Source organism: Callospermophilus lateralis, chromosome 8, assembly GCF_048772815.1.
Source record: "Callospermophilus lateralis isolate mCalLat2 chromosome 8, mCalLat2.hap1, whole genome shotgun sequence".
NCBI lineage: Eukaryota > Metazoa > Chordata > Mammalia > Rodentia > Sciuridae > Callospermophilus > Callospermophilus lateralis.
The window spans coordinates 107,126,083-107,142,086 of NC_135312.1; the positions used below are offsets into that span (position 1 = coordinate 107,126,083).

The 16,004-nt window shown below is 33.1% G+C and overlaps 1 protein-coding gene across 9 annotated transcripts in view; it reads right to left on the minus strand.

Moving 5' to 3' along the window:
• Positions 1 to 16,004, minus strand: part of Rapgef2 (Rap guanine nucleotide exchange factor 2) — a 251,756-nt gene that overhangs the window by 47,055 nt on the left and 188,697 nt on the right. For all 9 annotated transcript variants that reach the window (XM_076865043.2, XM_076865040.2, XM_076865042.2 and 6 more), the window contains one exon: positions 7,409 to 7,540. In XM_076865043.2, coding sequence (XP_076721158.2) covers positions 7,409 to 7,540 — 132 coding nt within the window. The remainder of the gene's footprint in view (positions 1 to 7,408; positions 7,541 to 16,004) is intronic.

Sequence of the window (16,004 nt, forward strand, 5' to 3'; positions counted from 1 at the left end):
GTCCTCTACACACTCCTTCTTTAACATTAGAACAGACTGAAGAAGAGGCACTACTGACAAAAGCAATAAACAAAAACATTTTTAATATTTGAAATAACTAAAAGTTATTTTTAAATTTTAAAGCAGATAACATATGCTAAAATATGAAAAATATATATATCTTATGCCATCCCAAAGAAATCATTATCATTTAAATGAAATTAAGTCCTGCCTCTAATCCATGCTGGTGACTAAACTTTGGAGTGCTAATTGTTTTCATCTCTCCAAAGTGAACCTTCCACTTCATTTGAACATAGTTGTTTGCTAAATCCATTCTTTTTTTAAAAAATTTTAAATGTTCCTTTATTTTGTACTTTGTTTTTTAATATTATTTTATTGTTTTGCTTCATTTTTTTCCTGGCTTTGTTTTTTTAAGCTTATTTTTAAACTAATTTTTAAAATTTATATATGACACCAGAAAAATGGCAGCTATTATGAAGACAAACAATAATAAGTGTTGGAGAGGATGTGGGGAAAAAGGTACAGCCAATATGGAAAGCAGTATGGATATTTCTTGAGAAATTGGGAATGGAACCAACACTTGACCCAGCTATCCCTCTCCTCAGTCTATATCCAACAGACTTAAAAACAGCATACTACAGGGACACAGCCACATCAATGTTTATAGCAGCACAATTCACAGCAGCTAAACTGTGGAACCAACCTTGATGCCCTTCAGTAGATGAATGGATATAAAAAAAAATGTGGCATATATACACAATGGAATATTACTCAGCAATAAAAGAGAATAAAATCATGGCATTTGCAGGATGGAGTTAGAGAAGATAATACTAAATGAAATTAGCCAATCCCAAAAAACCAAAAGCCAAATGTTTTCTCTGATCCAAGAAGGCTGATTCACAGTGAGGTAGGGAGGGGGAACATGGGAGGAACAGACAAAGGCTAAATCCATTCTTTAACAAACAAGCTATTCATAAAATAACATTTATTAAACCAGTAACTTGGAAAACTGCTTTTGCTAAGAAAAAATTTCCATTTTATTTTAAAAGATTATAGAATTCTCTAAATAATACATTTTAAAAGACCTTGATAAGCAACTTTTCAGGAATCTACTAATGTCAACCACCATTTTTGTGAAAGGCAAGAAGATGTCTGGAGACCGACTAGAGTTGAAAGGTTAAGGAACAAAAGCTGGTCTCCAGGGGAAGAGGCCTGAACTCCTAGATCCTGGAACCCAGTATTTACTGAATTTATATTTGCTGAAGGAACAAAGAAATTCAGTTTAGTGCTCCAATTCTTGCCTCTACCATTCATTATGTGATTTCAGCAAAGTCACCTAATCTCCATGAACCTACATGTCAACTGGAGCTATAGCTTCTCACCATTCAAAGGACAACTTTTAGATCCAACAAGGGGAAAGGATTTCAGTTATAGCTTAAATCATAAGTATCATCTTAGAGGGAATACATTTTTCTCTGTAGCCCTTATATACTTTCTACATTTCTCTGTATCAGCAATGAGCCCTGCACAATTTATATTTGAAGAGTTTGAAAAAAAAAAAAAAGTGTTAAACACCAACTCCCTGTGTACCTGTAAATAAATTTCTTTTTTTTAACTTTATTTTAATTATTTTTTTAATGTGGTGCTGAGGATTGAACCCAGTGCTTCACACATGCTAGACAAGCACTCTACCAGTGAGCCACAACTCCAGCCCCCACTAAACAAATTTCTTTCTGATTAAATGTACATGTTAAGTTCTGGCCAAATGGTTCATATAATATTATGTACTGAATGATCTCCACATATCTAGCACTAAATTTGATGCTTTTAATATATGATAATCTTCATATCAATTCAGCAAGTTATATTATTACCCTTACTTAACAGATGAGAAAACACAAGGAAATTAGTAAGTTGCTAACTGTAAACAATACATAGTAATTGTTAAGATTCAATGTCAGATTTGACCAACACAAAATACTAAATACTATGCCCAGATTTCTTAATAGTGTTTATGAAAAAAATAGATAAAGCAGTAACAAAATGTTTTCCACTTTGCTAAGTCAGAAATATAATGTTTAAAAATATGCATTTGCAATAAATATACATAAAATACTTGCTATTTTCTATTTTTAAGATTAATGCTGGCTTTTAAACTCTTTTATTCTACACTTATACAATTATTGTTTAAAAGGTATTTGATTATATTTGTCTCAGGAGCAAGAAGAAAGGCTTATGTATTTGTTATGGTTTAGGTGTGGTGTCCCCCAAAAGCTCATATGTGAGACAATGCAAGAAGGTTTGGAGAAGAAATGACTGGGTTATAGCCTTAACCTAATCAGCAAATTAGGGATTGAGTGATAACTAAAAACTAGTGGGGTGTGGCTAGAGGAAGTGGTTCACTGGGGCATGACTATGGGGTATATATTTTGTATCTGGAGAGTGGATCCTCTCTGCTTTCTGATCATGATATGAGCTTCTTTCCTCTACCACACTCTCCAGCTGTGATTTTCAGCCTGAAGGGATGGAGCCAGCCTTCTATGGAGACTGTGAGACCTCAAATAAACTTTTCCTCCTCTACAAATTGTTCTGGTCAGTTCTTTTAGTCACAGCAGCGAAAAAGCTGACTAAATCATATTTGTTAGGCAAGTTACTCCTGTCCTACATTAATTTACTTTATACCTATATAGTCTATAACATAGCTTTAGTTGCCCTTTAGTATTTAAGTAGGAATATTCTTAAAAATATAACAATTTTATCATATTGATGCTCAATGCCCTATGACTTATTTATAAATCAAAAGAGATTAAATATATTCTGTTATTGTGAATATAGTTCTTAAAACCATTTTAATTGGCATTTTTAAAAGAATACCAAGAAAAAGAACAAACAGGAAATTTTAAATGCCATACAGCTCTAGTGAACTGTCAATTTAACTAAAATAAAAGTAAAATTCTACACCTTTTATTTTATAAAAATATCTTTATTCAATATGTCACACATATTGTCATATATACAAGGGTTGTTTAGTAAATACCCTTGATCTAAATAAATTTTGTACAGAATTCCAAACATATATATTTAACCCAACTGGCTCTTAAGCCAGATCCTGATACAAATTTAGGCTAGGAAGTTATACTGAATGCTAATGTTGATGCTAAGTTAAGTGACAATAAAGTGAGTAGGAACATAACATACATATATGTGGAAAGTACAAAAATATATTTAGGAATAAACATGTTTCTATTAAGCCTAGTTTGTGTATCAAATTTACATTTTTCCAAATTTAATATCATCATTCTTTTTCACTCCAACATTGTCTTTCAAAAATTCATGTCTAAAAAAGAAAGAAATTCCATACTTTTTATTGATATATTATATATGTATAATCATACTGGCATATAATATAACAATATAATTTGGCCAACATAAAAAGACAATTTTTTATAGTTCTCAATGTAAACTGCTAGATTGCTTTCCTAAAACTACAATCCCATCATAACTGTGTAAAAGTAAACACTTAAGTAAGAAAATCTGTGTTTACTTCATAGGCAAAATAGTGTCATATTTCATACTTAAGTCCTTTTCTAGTCAATTACTAACATATTTAAAATATTTTAAGTTACAAAATTTCTAAATATTTTAAGATGCAAAGATTTCTATTTTCTATAAATCATTTACTTCTGTACTTTGAATGTTTACTTTTATGTTATAAATTAAGCATTTTTCTTATTAAGTTGCATAAATTATTTACATTCTGATCATTATAACATTAAGAATTTGCTAACTCCCTAGTTTATGTGGAATTCATCTTAATTATGACATAAAAGGAGAATATAACCTCCACCCAAAATGTGACATTAAATAATCCACCATTTTCTCTGTTATTGTTTCCTGCACTATATATTACATCATTATATAAGTTCCAGTCTGCTTAAACTCTGTTCTATGGATCTATTTTTGTACAAATATTTTCAGTCCACCTAAGCCACTCACTGATAGTCACACCATTAAACTATTTAATCATGTCTGGAAATGGCACTGTCTCACATCACCAAGAGGCGCTCAGCTTTCTACCACCAATCTCCTATTCTTTCAGCCTCTAAGGTAACCCTCTTTCAACTTAAGCAGGGCCTTCAGTCTTTTTAAGACTACTTACTACCGTCTATGCCCAAGTTTCACATCTCTCTTAATTTCCTTTCATATCCAGCTTATATCCCCTAGTCTATTATTTCAATTATATTCACCGAACACAGCTTTACTAAATGCCTACAATTTCCTGGCACTCTACTAGGCTGTGGAGGAAAAAAACGGAGACAAGACCAATGAGCTGCTGCTTTCTTGAAGCTGTCATTCAACTAGGCAACCTTCTCACTCTCAACAAATGAACTCTTCAGAGAGAAAACAGAAATTGTAAGACAAGGACTCCCTCAATTCCCCAACTCCCTACTGCAAACCCATCAGGATGTGTCCTTGTTAAAACAGGCATTTCTTCTCCTAAGGCTATTCCCTGGTCATCTCACTTTCTTCTTCTTCTTCTTTTTTTAATTGATTGCTCAAAACATTACAATGCTCTTGACATATCATATTTCATACATTTGATTCAAGTGGGTTATGAACTCCCATTTTTACCATGTGTACAGATTGCAGGATCACATTGGTTACACATCCACGTTTATACATACTGCCATATTAGTGTCTGTTGTATTCTGATGCCTTTCCTATCCCCTTTATTCTTGAATTCTGCTACTCTCATTGTCGGCAATATTCTACTCTTTTCTTTCCTGTACCTAGTGTTCAATTTCAATCTCTATGTGCCCAAAGAATCCTAGGCCAGAATTGTACACGGGAGATAGTTTTTCATCCCTGGAATTATTCAAGAACAGATTGGATGCTTGATTGATAGTAAATTAGTAAACGATTCAAATTTGAGATTGGAAGTGGAACCAAGTATAAAACTTCTCACCTTAAGAATTTCTGATTTGAGGATAACACAAATTGTCTATTGAGAATCATTATCAAAGGCTAAGTGTTGCATAGTTAATAACTGCATATTTAGATATACGTATGGATTTTTTTTTTTTTACATCCTTTTCTGGTACCAGGGATTATGAAACCAGGGGCACTTAACCACTGAGCCATATCCCCTGCCCTTTTTACGTTTTGAGACAGGGTCTCCTAGTTGCTTAAGGCCTTGCTGAGTTGCTGAGATCTGGCTGTGAACTTGTGATCCTCCTTGCCTCAGCCTCCCAAGCCACTGGGATCACAGGCTTGTGCCACCATGACCTGCTGGGTTTTTCCTTTGGAAGCACCAAGTAAAAAAGGAATAGCCTTCAACTCAACTAAATGAATCAAATTGAAGTACAGGGATCCTCTTCTTCCTCTGTAACCAGTTCACACTTCAGGCTGCAAGCTCCAACTTTATCAGATCAATGTCCAATGTGAACTCACACCTATATTCTTGTTCAGACATTCTGATGATAGCTAGGAAATCAGAAATATCATCAAGAATTCCTTCATGAATTTATCTAAACTACTCAAAGTGACAACACAGAAGACTAGAATTTCCCTCAGAATATGCTCCCTTCAATAAATTATATAAAAAGATACCATATTCTTATAAATCCATGTCCTAGGGATTTTGCTAAACTTTGCATATATATGCAGAGAACAGTGATAGTGATAACTGCTATAGCTTCAATTATATTCACACTATATATCTTTAAACTATATAATAACCATCTCAAAGTTTTAAGGACAAGGATTCTACCATGGTGTCTCAGTTGATATAAGCTAAAGTACTCATATTGTTCATTATATAAGGGAACTATGGATAAATGATTTTTTAAAATCTCCTTCCAGAAACATGTGTGAGGTAGATTTGCCCTGATACAATGCCTTCTCTAAGATTTGAAGTGGAATTACCTCCTAATGATTTAATGACAAACTGACATTTTATGGATCAAAGTAGAAATTTGCAAAGTCACTTTAAAGAGGTAAAGATTATATTTCTTTTCTTCTTCTTCTTTCTTTTTTTTTCTTTTTTTTTTTTTTTAGTTTTTTAGGTGGACACAATATCTTTTTTATTTTTATGTGGTGCTGAGGATCGAACCCAGTGCTTCACACATGTAAGGCAAGTGCACTACCACTTGAGCCACATCCCCAGCCCCAAGATTATATTTCTTATTGCAAAATAATAAAGAAATTCTAATCTTAAGAACTTACAAATAATTGCATTTGTGGCTAACAAAACTTTTTTAAAAAAATGCATTTGGAGCTGTTTAAAATATAAAATTATTAATCAACTCTCTATAATGCTATGAAGTTATAGAAAGCATGCACCCAATATTTAAAAGAAAATTTATTGTCTAAGATCTACTAAATTTAGGACTTAAATGTCTCATATGTAGAATTCTAATTGTTTACTTACTTTTAGTAATAAAAAAGTAGTACTGCCTGAATATGTCAATAATTCCAAACAACTATAATATTCAGAAAGTTACTTTTTATGGTCAATTCACAGGACAACATCTATAGAACCAAAAATTATACTTAGTAAAGTTAGTAAAATAGTCTTATTGTTTGAAACCATCTAAAATCCAATATTAATAGTATGTATTCAAAAGTTCCCCAAATGGTCTTTATTTTCTTTATATTTTGATCATTTTCCAAAATTTACATATTATAAGCCAATGATTTATTTATTTTATTTTTTTTGAGATAGGGTCTCCCTACGTTGCTTAGGGCCTTGCAAAATTGCTGAGGCTAGCTTTGAACTTGTGATCCTCCTGCCTTAGCCTCCCAAGAGTTGCTGGGATTACAAGCATGCACCGCCACACCCTGCTGCCAATGAACAATTCTTCACCAGTGAAAATTATTTGGCCTTTAAGATATCTTTTAAGTCTCATAGTTCTAAATTTTTTCTATCCACCAATAGCAAAGAATTTATTTTGAACACATAAAAAAATCCGTAGGCTATTTTTTAAAAATACAATTCAATGATATGATCTTAACTAATCCTTTACTTTTGTCACACTTTATAAGACTTTAATGAGAAAAAAAACTTACTTATAAAAGCACAATTCTGCAGTTTCTAAATCAAGTTAAGAGTCATAAACCTACATGTACAGTCAAATAAAACATTTTTCAAGAGAAAAAACTCCTTTGCTACCACTCCATTTAAAATTCTGATAACTGGTAACAACACAGGCCAGTACAATTTGACAGTAGCTCTGCTTCCTGAAACACACTGTATGTCTGTGTGAAGCATAAACATCAATATTTTATATACATACGTGCACATAATACACACATATACACTTACTTTATAAATTACATCAACTGAGAATCATAAAACTCCTTAGACCAGATGAAAATAAAGCAAATGATAAGGAATATGCCCACTCACCTGGTAAATATCAGAAAGACTGCTGCTTCCAGAGTCACTTGTGATGCTACATCCTGAATGGCTAGAAGAAACGTGGGTCACCTGTGGGTGGAGACTGTCAGTAAGGTGTAGTTTTGTGAAATCTGCAGGAAGCTATGGAAGGAGCAGGAAAAACTAGGATTACAATTTGAATCAAGAGTTCTAAGAAGACATTTAAAATTATAATACTTTATTCTGTTCCAGATTATTGAGCCAAAAATGTTTTTAGGGAAGATCTTTCATTTTTCAAGTTTGCAAATTACTAAACACCGTTCTTTTTTTTTTTTTTTTAGCCAAAAATCATAAATTTTTAAAGTTGTGGGCATACAGAGAACCTTAAATAATATTAAACTCAATGCTTACTTAAATAGGTGGTTTTGTGATTAAGATCAACTTGGTAAACATTTAATTTAGTAAAGTACAATTTTCAAGCTACAAATCAATGAGCAAATTAGTCTACTACTATTTATTAGCAATCACTAATGCAATTTTGTGGCAAGAAACAGCTTAGATAAGAAAACAGATTTGAGGTTCTCTTATGCCCAAATGAGTTAAAAGTTAAAAACAAACAGAAAAACAAAACAAAACAAGCATCTTAAAATCAACAAAATGTACTGTCATACACAATACTGGGCTCCAGGGAGGACAACAGAGAAAAGACCAAAGAACTTGGTAAATATCATACATAATTTCTCAATTCTATCTATACACATAAACATAAATAAAACTTTCTACTTGTTCATGTTTAAACAAAAATAGAAACAGATTCACTAAGCATTCTTCAGGTGCTTGGTCCACACCACATAAATTAGAGAAAATGAATTTTAAAAGAAAACATTCACACATTCATTCATTCAACAGATCTTTACAGGAACAGTTTTCTAGTACTATGTGCTACTCAGTGAGACTGGAAGAAAACATTACCCTCAAGAATCTTACACTCTTATCAGTTATTACTGCTGCATTTTGTGTTTTATTTTGTTTGGGGAGAGTACTAGGGATTGATCCCAGGGGGACTTTACCAGTGACCTACAGACCTAGAGCTTTTGTTTATTTTGAGACAGTGTTTCTATAAGTTACTGAGGCTAGCCTTGAACTTTCAATCCTCCTGCTTCACACTTCATGTCACTGGGATTACAGGTATGTACCACTGTACAAGACTATCAATTATTTTTACTGTTGTCTTTGATTTTCCACATTTTTTATTGATGTAGTATGGTTGTACATAACGGTGGGATTTGCTGTTACATATCTGTACATGCGCACAATATAACAATACAATTTAGGCAACATAATTCCCCAGCATTTCCCATTTTCCTTCCCTTCTCTCTCCCCCTGGTCTCTTTCCTCTACACTACCAATCTCCCTTCAATTTAAAGTAAGGTACATTTATCAGTCATATTACACTTACACTACTGGCTAATAATACATAAAATATTTTAAAATATATGCCAAGGGCATCTCTAAATACAGGCAACATCCACTTTTCCTGTCTGCATACTGAATCTACTTAGCTAGTAAATAATAATTAATATAAAGACTAATTATTAAAACCTAAATAAGGGTTTACCTTAATAACATTCCTGCCTCTCCTTTGACCTGAACCCTCTCTCCCTTTCCAAAATTATGACATTATTCCATAGTTTAGAATGAGGCTCACATAGGAGATGATTTGGGTTTATGACAATGATCATTGAGTTTTGATACCTCAAAGTTTCCAACAAGCAAATTTATATCCTACAATCATTCAGAACTAGCTCTATGAATAGATTACACCACCCCCATCTTAAGTACATGACAGTCAATAATATTTACATAAACCTGTTCAAAAATATTATTTTTAATATTATGATACAGGTATATAAAAAACTTAAGCATGAACTTATTAGGGGACATATGATTACATACCAAATGAAATACACAAAAATCCTTATGTTGGTTAAGCTTGGAGAAGTGAGATATTCAGTCAAATATGTCATTATAAACAAGAATCATCTCACCAAAAGTGTGTTTTCTTTTTAAACTGATCGTTGAAGATGTAGAATATCATACCAAATTTAGGAAAATAACAATTCCAAATACCTCTATATTCAGAATTTAAATGATTTATTCACAATATAGAATAGTGAAAATATTTACAGGATTTCTTCAGGAACAATTTGAAGACAGAAGATTGCAGACATGTGTTAATGGTTAGGATTAATTATGGAGCTAAATGATGGTTATCAGACACTAAAATAATATGTCCACAGCCTGGGATATGTATCTTTCATCATCCTAGCTGCTCCTCCATTTGGTTCAGTCACTTACTGCAGAAGGCAACAGAGGAAACATTACTTTGGCTCGGGGAGTTTGAAAGACACCATTGATACACGTAATTACAAAACAACACTCTGATTACTAGTGACTACTACAGATGTGACTCAGGTTGACACGTCCCACGCATTGTGATATTCTTTAAAAACTAACTTAATATGTCAACTAAAGATACATCTAATGAATTTTTACTCAATGAATGATTATTTACTCAAGTCTTAAAAAACTCTTCTCTTCAGCATCCATCACCTGGTCATCTTCCCTAAGGACTCCCTATAAGGTGAGCACTAGGAGCTGTAAGAACCCTACAACTCAGGCCCAGCCTTCACATGCCACAGGGTACTCACTTGTGTCTGTTTTTCACCACAAACATCAGAATTTCAGAACGAGAAAGACCGTCAGAAGATAAACAAATATTTTTGTTTTAAAAAACTCATTCTATTTAATAAATACTGAAAATCTGTTATTTCTGGACAGTTGGCTAGGGGCAGGGAATAGGAAGATGAATAACAAGTTTCCAATTCGAAATGTGACTTAATACAACTGCAAAAGTCATTGTGATAGATGTTAACAAACAACAGGAAAAGAAACCTACTTTTTAAAAACATTTTGCTTTTATCCCTTCCACCACCTATGTTCTTCATAGGATAGCATGAAATAACGATATATTAAATTTAGACTAAATGTATTCACAACTTAGCATTAATTCAATTTTATTTTCTTCTTGGTTGTGCTAGGGATCAAACTCAGGGCCTCACCCAAAGGTAGACAAGTGAGCCAACGCCTGGTCCATAATAAAATAACTCTTTATATCAGAAACTAAGAAAGAGGCCATGTCCAAGAAACCCGTAAATCAGGATAACAATACTATTATTAAATTTTACATCAGTCAAGGTTATAGAAAGGGAGAAGCTATAATAGGCATTATCATCAGGGGAAGGTCTAAGGTACACTGTTTTGGTCCTGCCGTAACACTCAGATGGAAAAGAAGCTGGAAGTCAAGGCCTATGAAAACTTCAGGTTTTAAGAGGCAAACAAACCCTATGGAAGTTGGCTAGTGAGATTAAACAGGTCAAGCTCTACATCCAAACCAAAGGACATCAGGTAACAGAGAACCCCTAGCAGGACAGTAACTCCAGGTCTGCATAAGGGATTAAAAAAAAAAAAAAAAAGCCACAAGAGGAGAAGATTCATTTATTCCAAACTTTGTTCTAGGCTTGACTCAATACTGATTTAAGCTAACTTATTTAGTTAAATTTTCAGAAAAATAGGACTGGGAATTATCTTGTGACTCTAACCACCATTTGTAACAGAAACTCTTAAGAATATTTTATGAACCTGGGGCTATATACAGTAATTGTTCAATGAAAATAAAACAATAACTAAATAATAGAAATTAACACATTTTGGTCTTAACACCAATATATGTCCCAGTAATCATTAACACAATGCAAATCAATCTCTCATTTGTATTTTTCATTGTTATTTAAAGGTTTTAATATTTGATTATATGAATTTTTCCTGGATCAAGCAAACTATAGTCCTAAAAATATTACTTGTGAATCACATCTTTAGTAACCTACTGTTAGGCAAATGATTGACTCATAGTTTAACCACAAACACTGCTAAATATATATATTTTAAAAAAGTAATATTTTAAGTCAAATTCTTAAATCAGATTATGTATTTTATTAAGATTATATTAATTTTGATTAATGCTTATGCCCACATAGGCTTAAACGCCACTTACAAGCATAAGCCTAAAATTAATCATAGTTGCATAATATATTTGTATAATAGCTTGTTTTATTTGAGGAGACAAACAGGGATGCTATAAAAATTAGCTTTAAAAAATAAAGCTCTACATATGGTTTAATTCTCATAAATGAATAGACTCTTGATAATCAATGATATTAATTTAGTGGTTGGCATTTATAAAATTACTAGCTAACGGACTCTACTTTGAACATAAATGCAGTAAATATCTTGGCAAATTGGTAAAATTCCTAAAATTAGAGATGTACAGACAATGGTAGCTGCCCTCCTTCCAAATGCTTTTATCCCCCAAGAATCCCTAAGTTACTCATCTGGCCCAGTATCTGTGGCACAGACCCCAAATCCAACTAGGAAAGCACAGACGTTCGTGGGATTCTACTACCAACAGGTGTTCTACGTAAAAGAGAGCTTCATATTCCACAATGCAGACTGTCAGATTAGGATCACTGAAAAATTCAATAGTTCAAAAAGAGAATAAGACAAAACCAGAAAGTACTGCCATCATCCACTGACACTGATATATAACTGATAATTTCCCAAACTAACCTCAGAATCTTTTTATTTCAAGTAATTGAGTTACAACAGAATACACAAGACTTGAATGATGGTTGAAATCTATAATCTCCACAAGTGGCTTCTTCCGAGTAATAATACCTAGTGTGAATTAAATATCAAAACTAACTTAATATTATGATACATCGCTAAGAATCAATCCAAATAAATGTTGTTTTTACCATATCATCATTTGTGTACACTATTTATATTTATCTTTTTAAGCTGTGTGGAGTCAGTAAATTATTGGACATATTTTTTTCTGAGATTTTAGTGAAAACATGAGACACTATTTTCATTTATCACTCATCCATCGGGTTTTGAAAGCTTGTGTTGTGAGGATAGGTGAGTGAAAGGTTGTAAGGGGCTTAGAGAAGTGCATGGTGCACAGAAATCATTAAGAAGTATGTCAACTATCAATTATCATGGGCTAGAGTGCAAGGCACTGCTTTTCAGCTTATAGCTCCTGTGGCTGGAATCCAAGAGGAGATAGTAGTGGGTGACTGAGCCATTTTCAGAAAGGGCTTTAGTGGCAAAAGTCATCCAGCTACAGACAGAATCCTTTGCCCACTCTGGTACTCAGAATTTCAAAAAGCAATTCATGTTCTCTCTCCAACCTACCTTCAATGCATGTGCGTATGTGCATGTGTGCATATACACAGTTTTCTCTGTTTTTTCTCCCCTTTTTACTAACAATCTTTTCAGATACTACTAATTCTGACACCCTTTAACTTGTTTCCACATACAACTTGATTAGGAATTTAGTAGATAATTTTAAAACCAGTTAATAATATGATTGACTTTTATTTCTTTAGATAATATTTCTTGAAGAATACCTGAAAAAAAGTACACACTTGGACTCCTAAGTATTATTCACAGGAAGCAATCTACTTCTCTTATAATCCTTAACATATGCCGTATACAACACCTGTCCTTGAATGATTCACTGGTCAGTATTGTACAAAGGAAGAGAAATATTTTGTAAAAAATAAATTTCTGTGTTCATAAATATATGTAATGACAGGAAAAAAAGTTTTCTAAATATGTCATGAGATACTAAACTGACAGATGTAAATCATTTTTTCATTATATTACATTAGACATTTTTAAGTGTCAATATAATCATACTTTAAAGGAATAATTCTATAAAAATGTTTGCTTTCCATCTACTAGAGAAATCTGCCAAAAAAAATTAATAATTTGTAGGAACTGAACATTCTTTTAGCTTTCTACCACGCTCAAAAGACATAAGGCTCATGTTAGACATACGTGAACTTACTGCCTCCTAAGTCAAGTGACCTTGGATGAGGTAAATCAACTTTTGTGCACATCTTCTGTGAAATGAATATAGTGTAAAGAGATAACTTCTGTGATCTACAGACTCTACCTTACAGATGCCTCTCTCCTTTTTCATTCCTTTTATTATTTTTCCAACCAAGATCCTCAAGAACTTATTTTGACACTATCACACCTAAATTCCCCAAATCCTATATATTAAATTTCAAATAAATTAGATTTATGTATAGAGCTCACTGAGAAAAAATGATAAATTTTGCAAATTAAATTACCTCCTTTCATGATATGCATATAAGCTAAATACTCTTTTATAGACAAATTTTCATTGCTCAGAATTTATCCAAAGTGATAAAAATGTTAGTAGTTTTTGCTTTTAAGTGTGGAGTCTTCTTATGTTTGACTGCAAATTCCTTTAAATTAGTTATGTATTTGCCCTGACATGTGTTACAAATGAGTTATAGAATAACCACAGCTTTATTCCTGCCATACTGATTTGTTCTAGAGGAGACTGAAACACTACCTCGGAGTGGGCAGGTGACTATTTCATTTCCACAGTTCCTTGTTACTTTCCTACATCATGATAATGTTTCAGAAGGAACTAAAACAGAAAGGTTTCGATATGGCACATATTCATGAAATTTCACACAGGTTTTTGTCCAAACATAAGCTTTTATGTTGGAGTTAGCTACTGAAATGCAGAATAGATTGAGCATTCTTAATTTAAAAACACAAAATCTTCAGTATTTAAAAATCTGAAACTTTTGGAACCCATGATGCCAGAAGTAGAAAACTCCACAGCCAATCTCACAAGATAGGTCAAAGTCCAAGTACAGGTGTACAAAAAATATTGCATAAAATTACCTTCGGACTGTGTATATAGGTTTATATGAAACATAAGTGAGTTTCAGTATTTAGACTGGGTCCTATACCAAGTTATCTCATCATGTATATGCAAACATTCTAAAGTATTAAAAGAAAGAAAGAAAAAAAAAAAAAAAAAACGGAAATCCAAATCACTTCTGGTCCCAAGCATCTGGGGTAAGGGACACTCAGTGGTAGTGTGTAGTACCCTGACCCTCTACCAACCCAGAAACACCACTGTCAAGTTTTTTTCTGGATTAGAATTTTAAACTTTATTGGCCACAGTTGGGCAAATTATAAGCTTTCTTAAAGTGAACTCACATATTTGTGAAACGGGGGGGTCATTTGAACACAAAGAGAATACCTTGGATCCTTGATGAGGAAAATAAACAACTGAAATTAGCAAACTGGTAGAAAGATGTTGTCATGCACAACCATATGCATGCATACATACACACAGAGCATGTGATCCTTTTCCCTTTTTAATTGATTGTCAACCATCTACAATCACTCATTGGAAAAGCAAGCATTCCTCTGAGAGATTCCAAAACAATCTCTAGATCACTCAGTGTGAGAACTTTTGATTTAAAAGAAAAAAAAAAAAAAACGGTAACAATTGGCAGAGCCGGGTGATTTTAAAAATCATCTTCTGGTTAGCATTTGATCTACTCAAAATCCCAAACTCCTCTGCACACTTTCTTTTGATGTTTGTAATAATAACTGCCATTATTCTGGGGGCAAACACTATGTATGGGAAACCTACTAAAATTTTACACATCATCTGTCTGTACTAATACTTAGATTGAGCCCAGATGCTGCATTTCATTGCTGAAGAAGTGAAAACTCAAACTTGCCCAAATCCCCCAGGTAAGAGGCTCTAAAATCCATGTTAAAAAAAAAAAAAAATAGTAATTGAACCACAAGTGTATCATGGCACCCATACCATCCAATCCATATAGTAATACTGGTAAGAGTAATACTAATATTCTAAAGTTACTAAAACTTGAGTTCTCAATTTCTTGTTTTCCAGAACCACACAGGACTGCTGCTATGGCAGCAGCAATCCCTAAAGAGGGAGGAGTTGCTGGTAATATCAGCAGACAGCTTCTGTAACCAATTAGACAACAACTTTGATGAGCTCCAAAGGGACTGTGCTTAGTTATCCCTGCTGAAAAAATGCTCAATAGAGTATGGAGTTTGGGAAATGAGTGTTCAAAATCAAAAAATAAGATTCTTATGGGATCCACCCATGGAAGATTTTAAGCTGCCTTCATTTTGAACAAAAATAAATACAGTCAACCATCTGTATCTGAGGATACTCGAGTTCCTTATATAAAAGACACAGCATTTGCTTATAAGCTATGCACATCCTCCCACATATTTTAGATCATATCTCAATATTATTACACCTAACATAATGTAAGTGCTACCTAAATAGTTGTTATACTGTATTGTTTCTGAAACAGTAATCAAAAATGTCTGTATATGTTCTATATACATGCAATCTTTTTCCTCCAAAATATTTTGACCCAAGATGGCCACCCAAGATGGATACGGAGAAGCCACTAACTATAGTTGATATGGGGAGAAATCCTCACTCAGAATTTAAAACATTAATCATGATAATTTTTAGCTATTTAAGAGTTAAGTGCTATCTTTTACCCAAATGTAAATGTGCTTCAGACTACATACAGACCAGAGCACAACCTCCCTTACAGTTACATCTGTGCTAACATATTGAGCTTTGGACTAGGAGCAGTTGGAAGTGATCATGCCA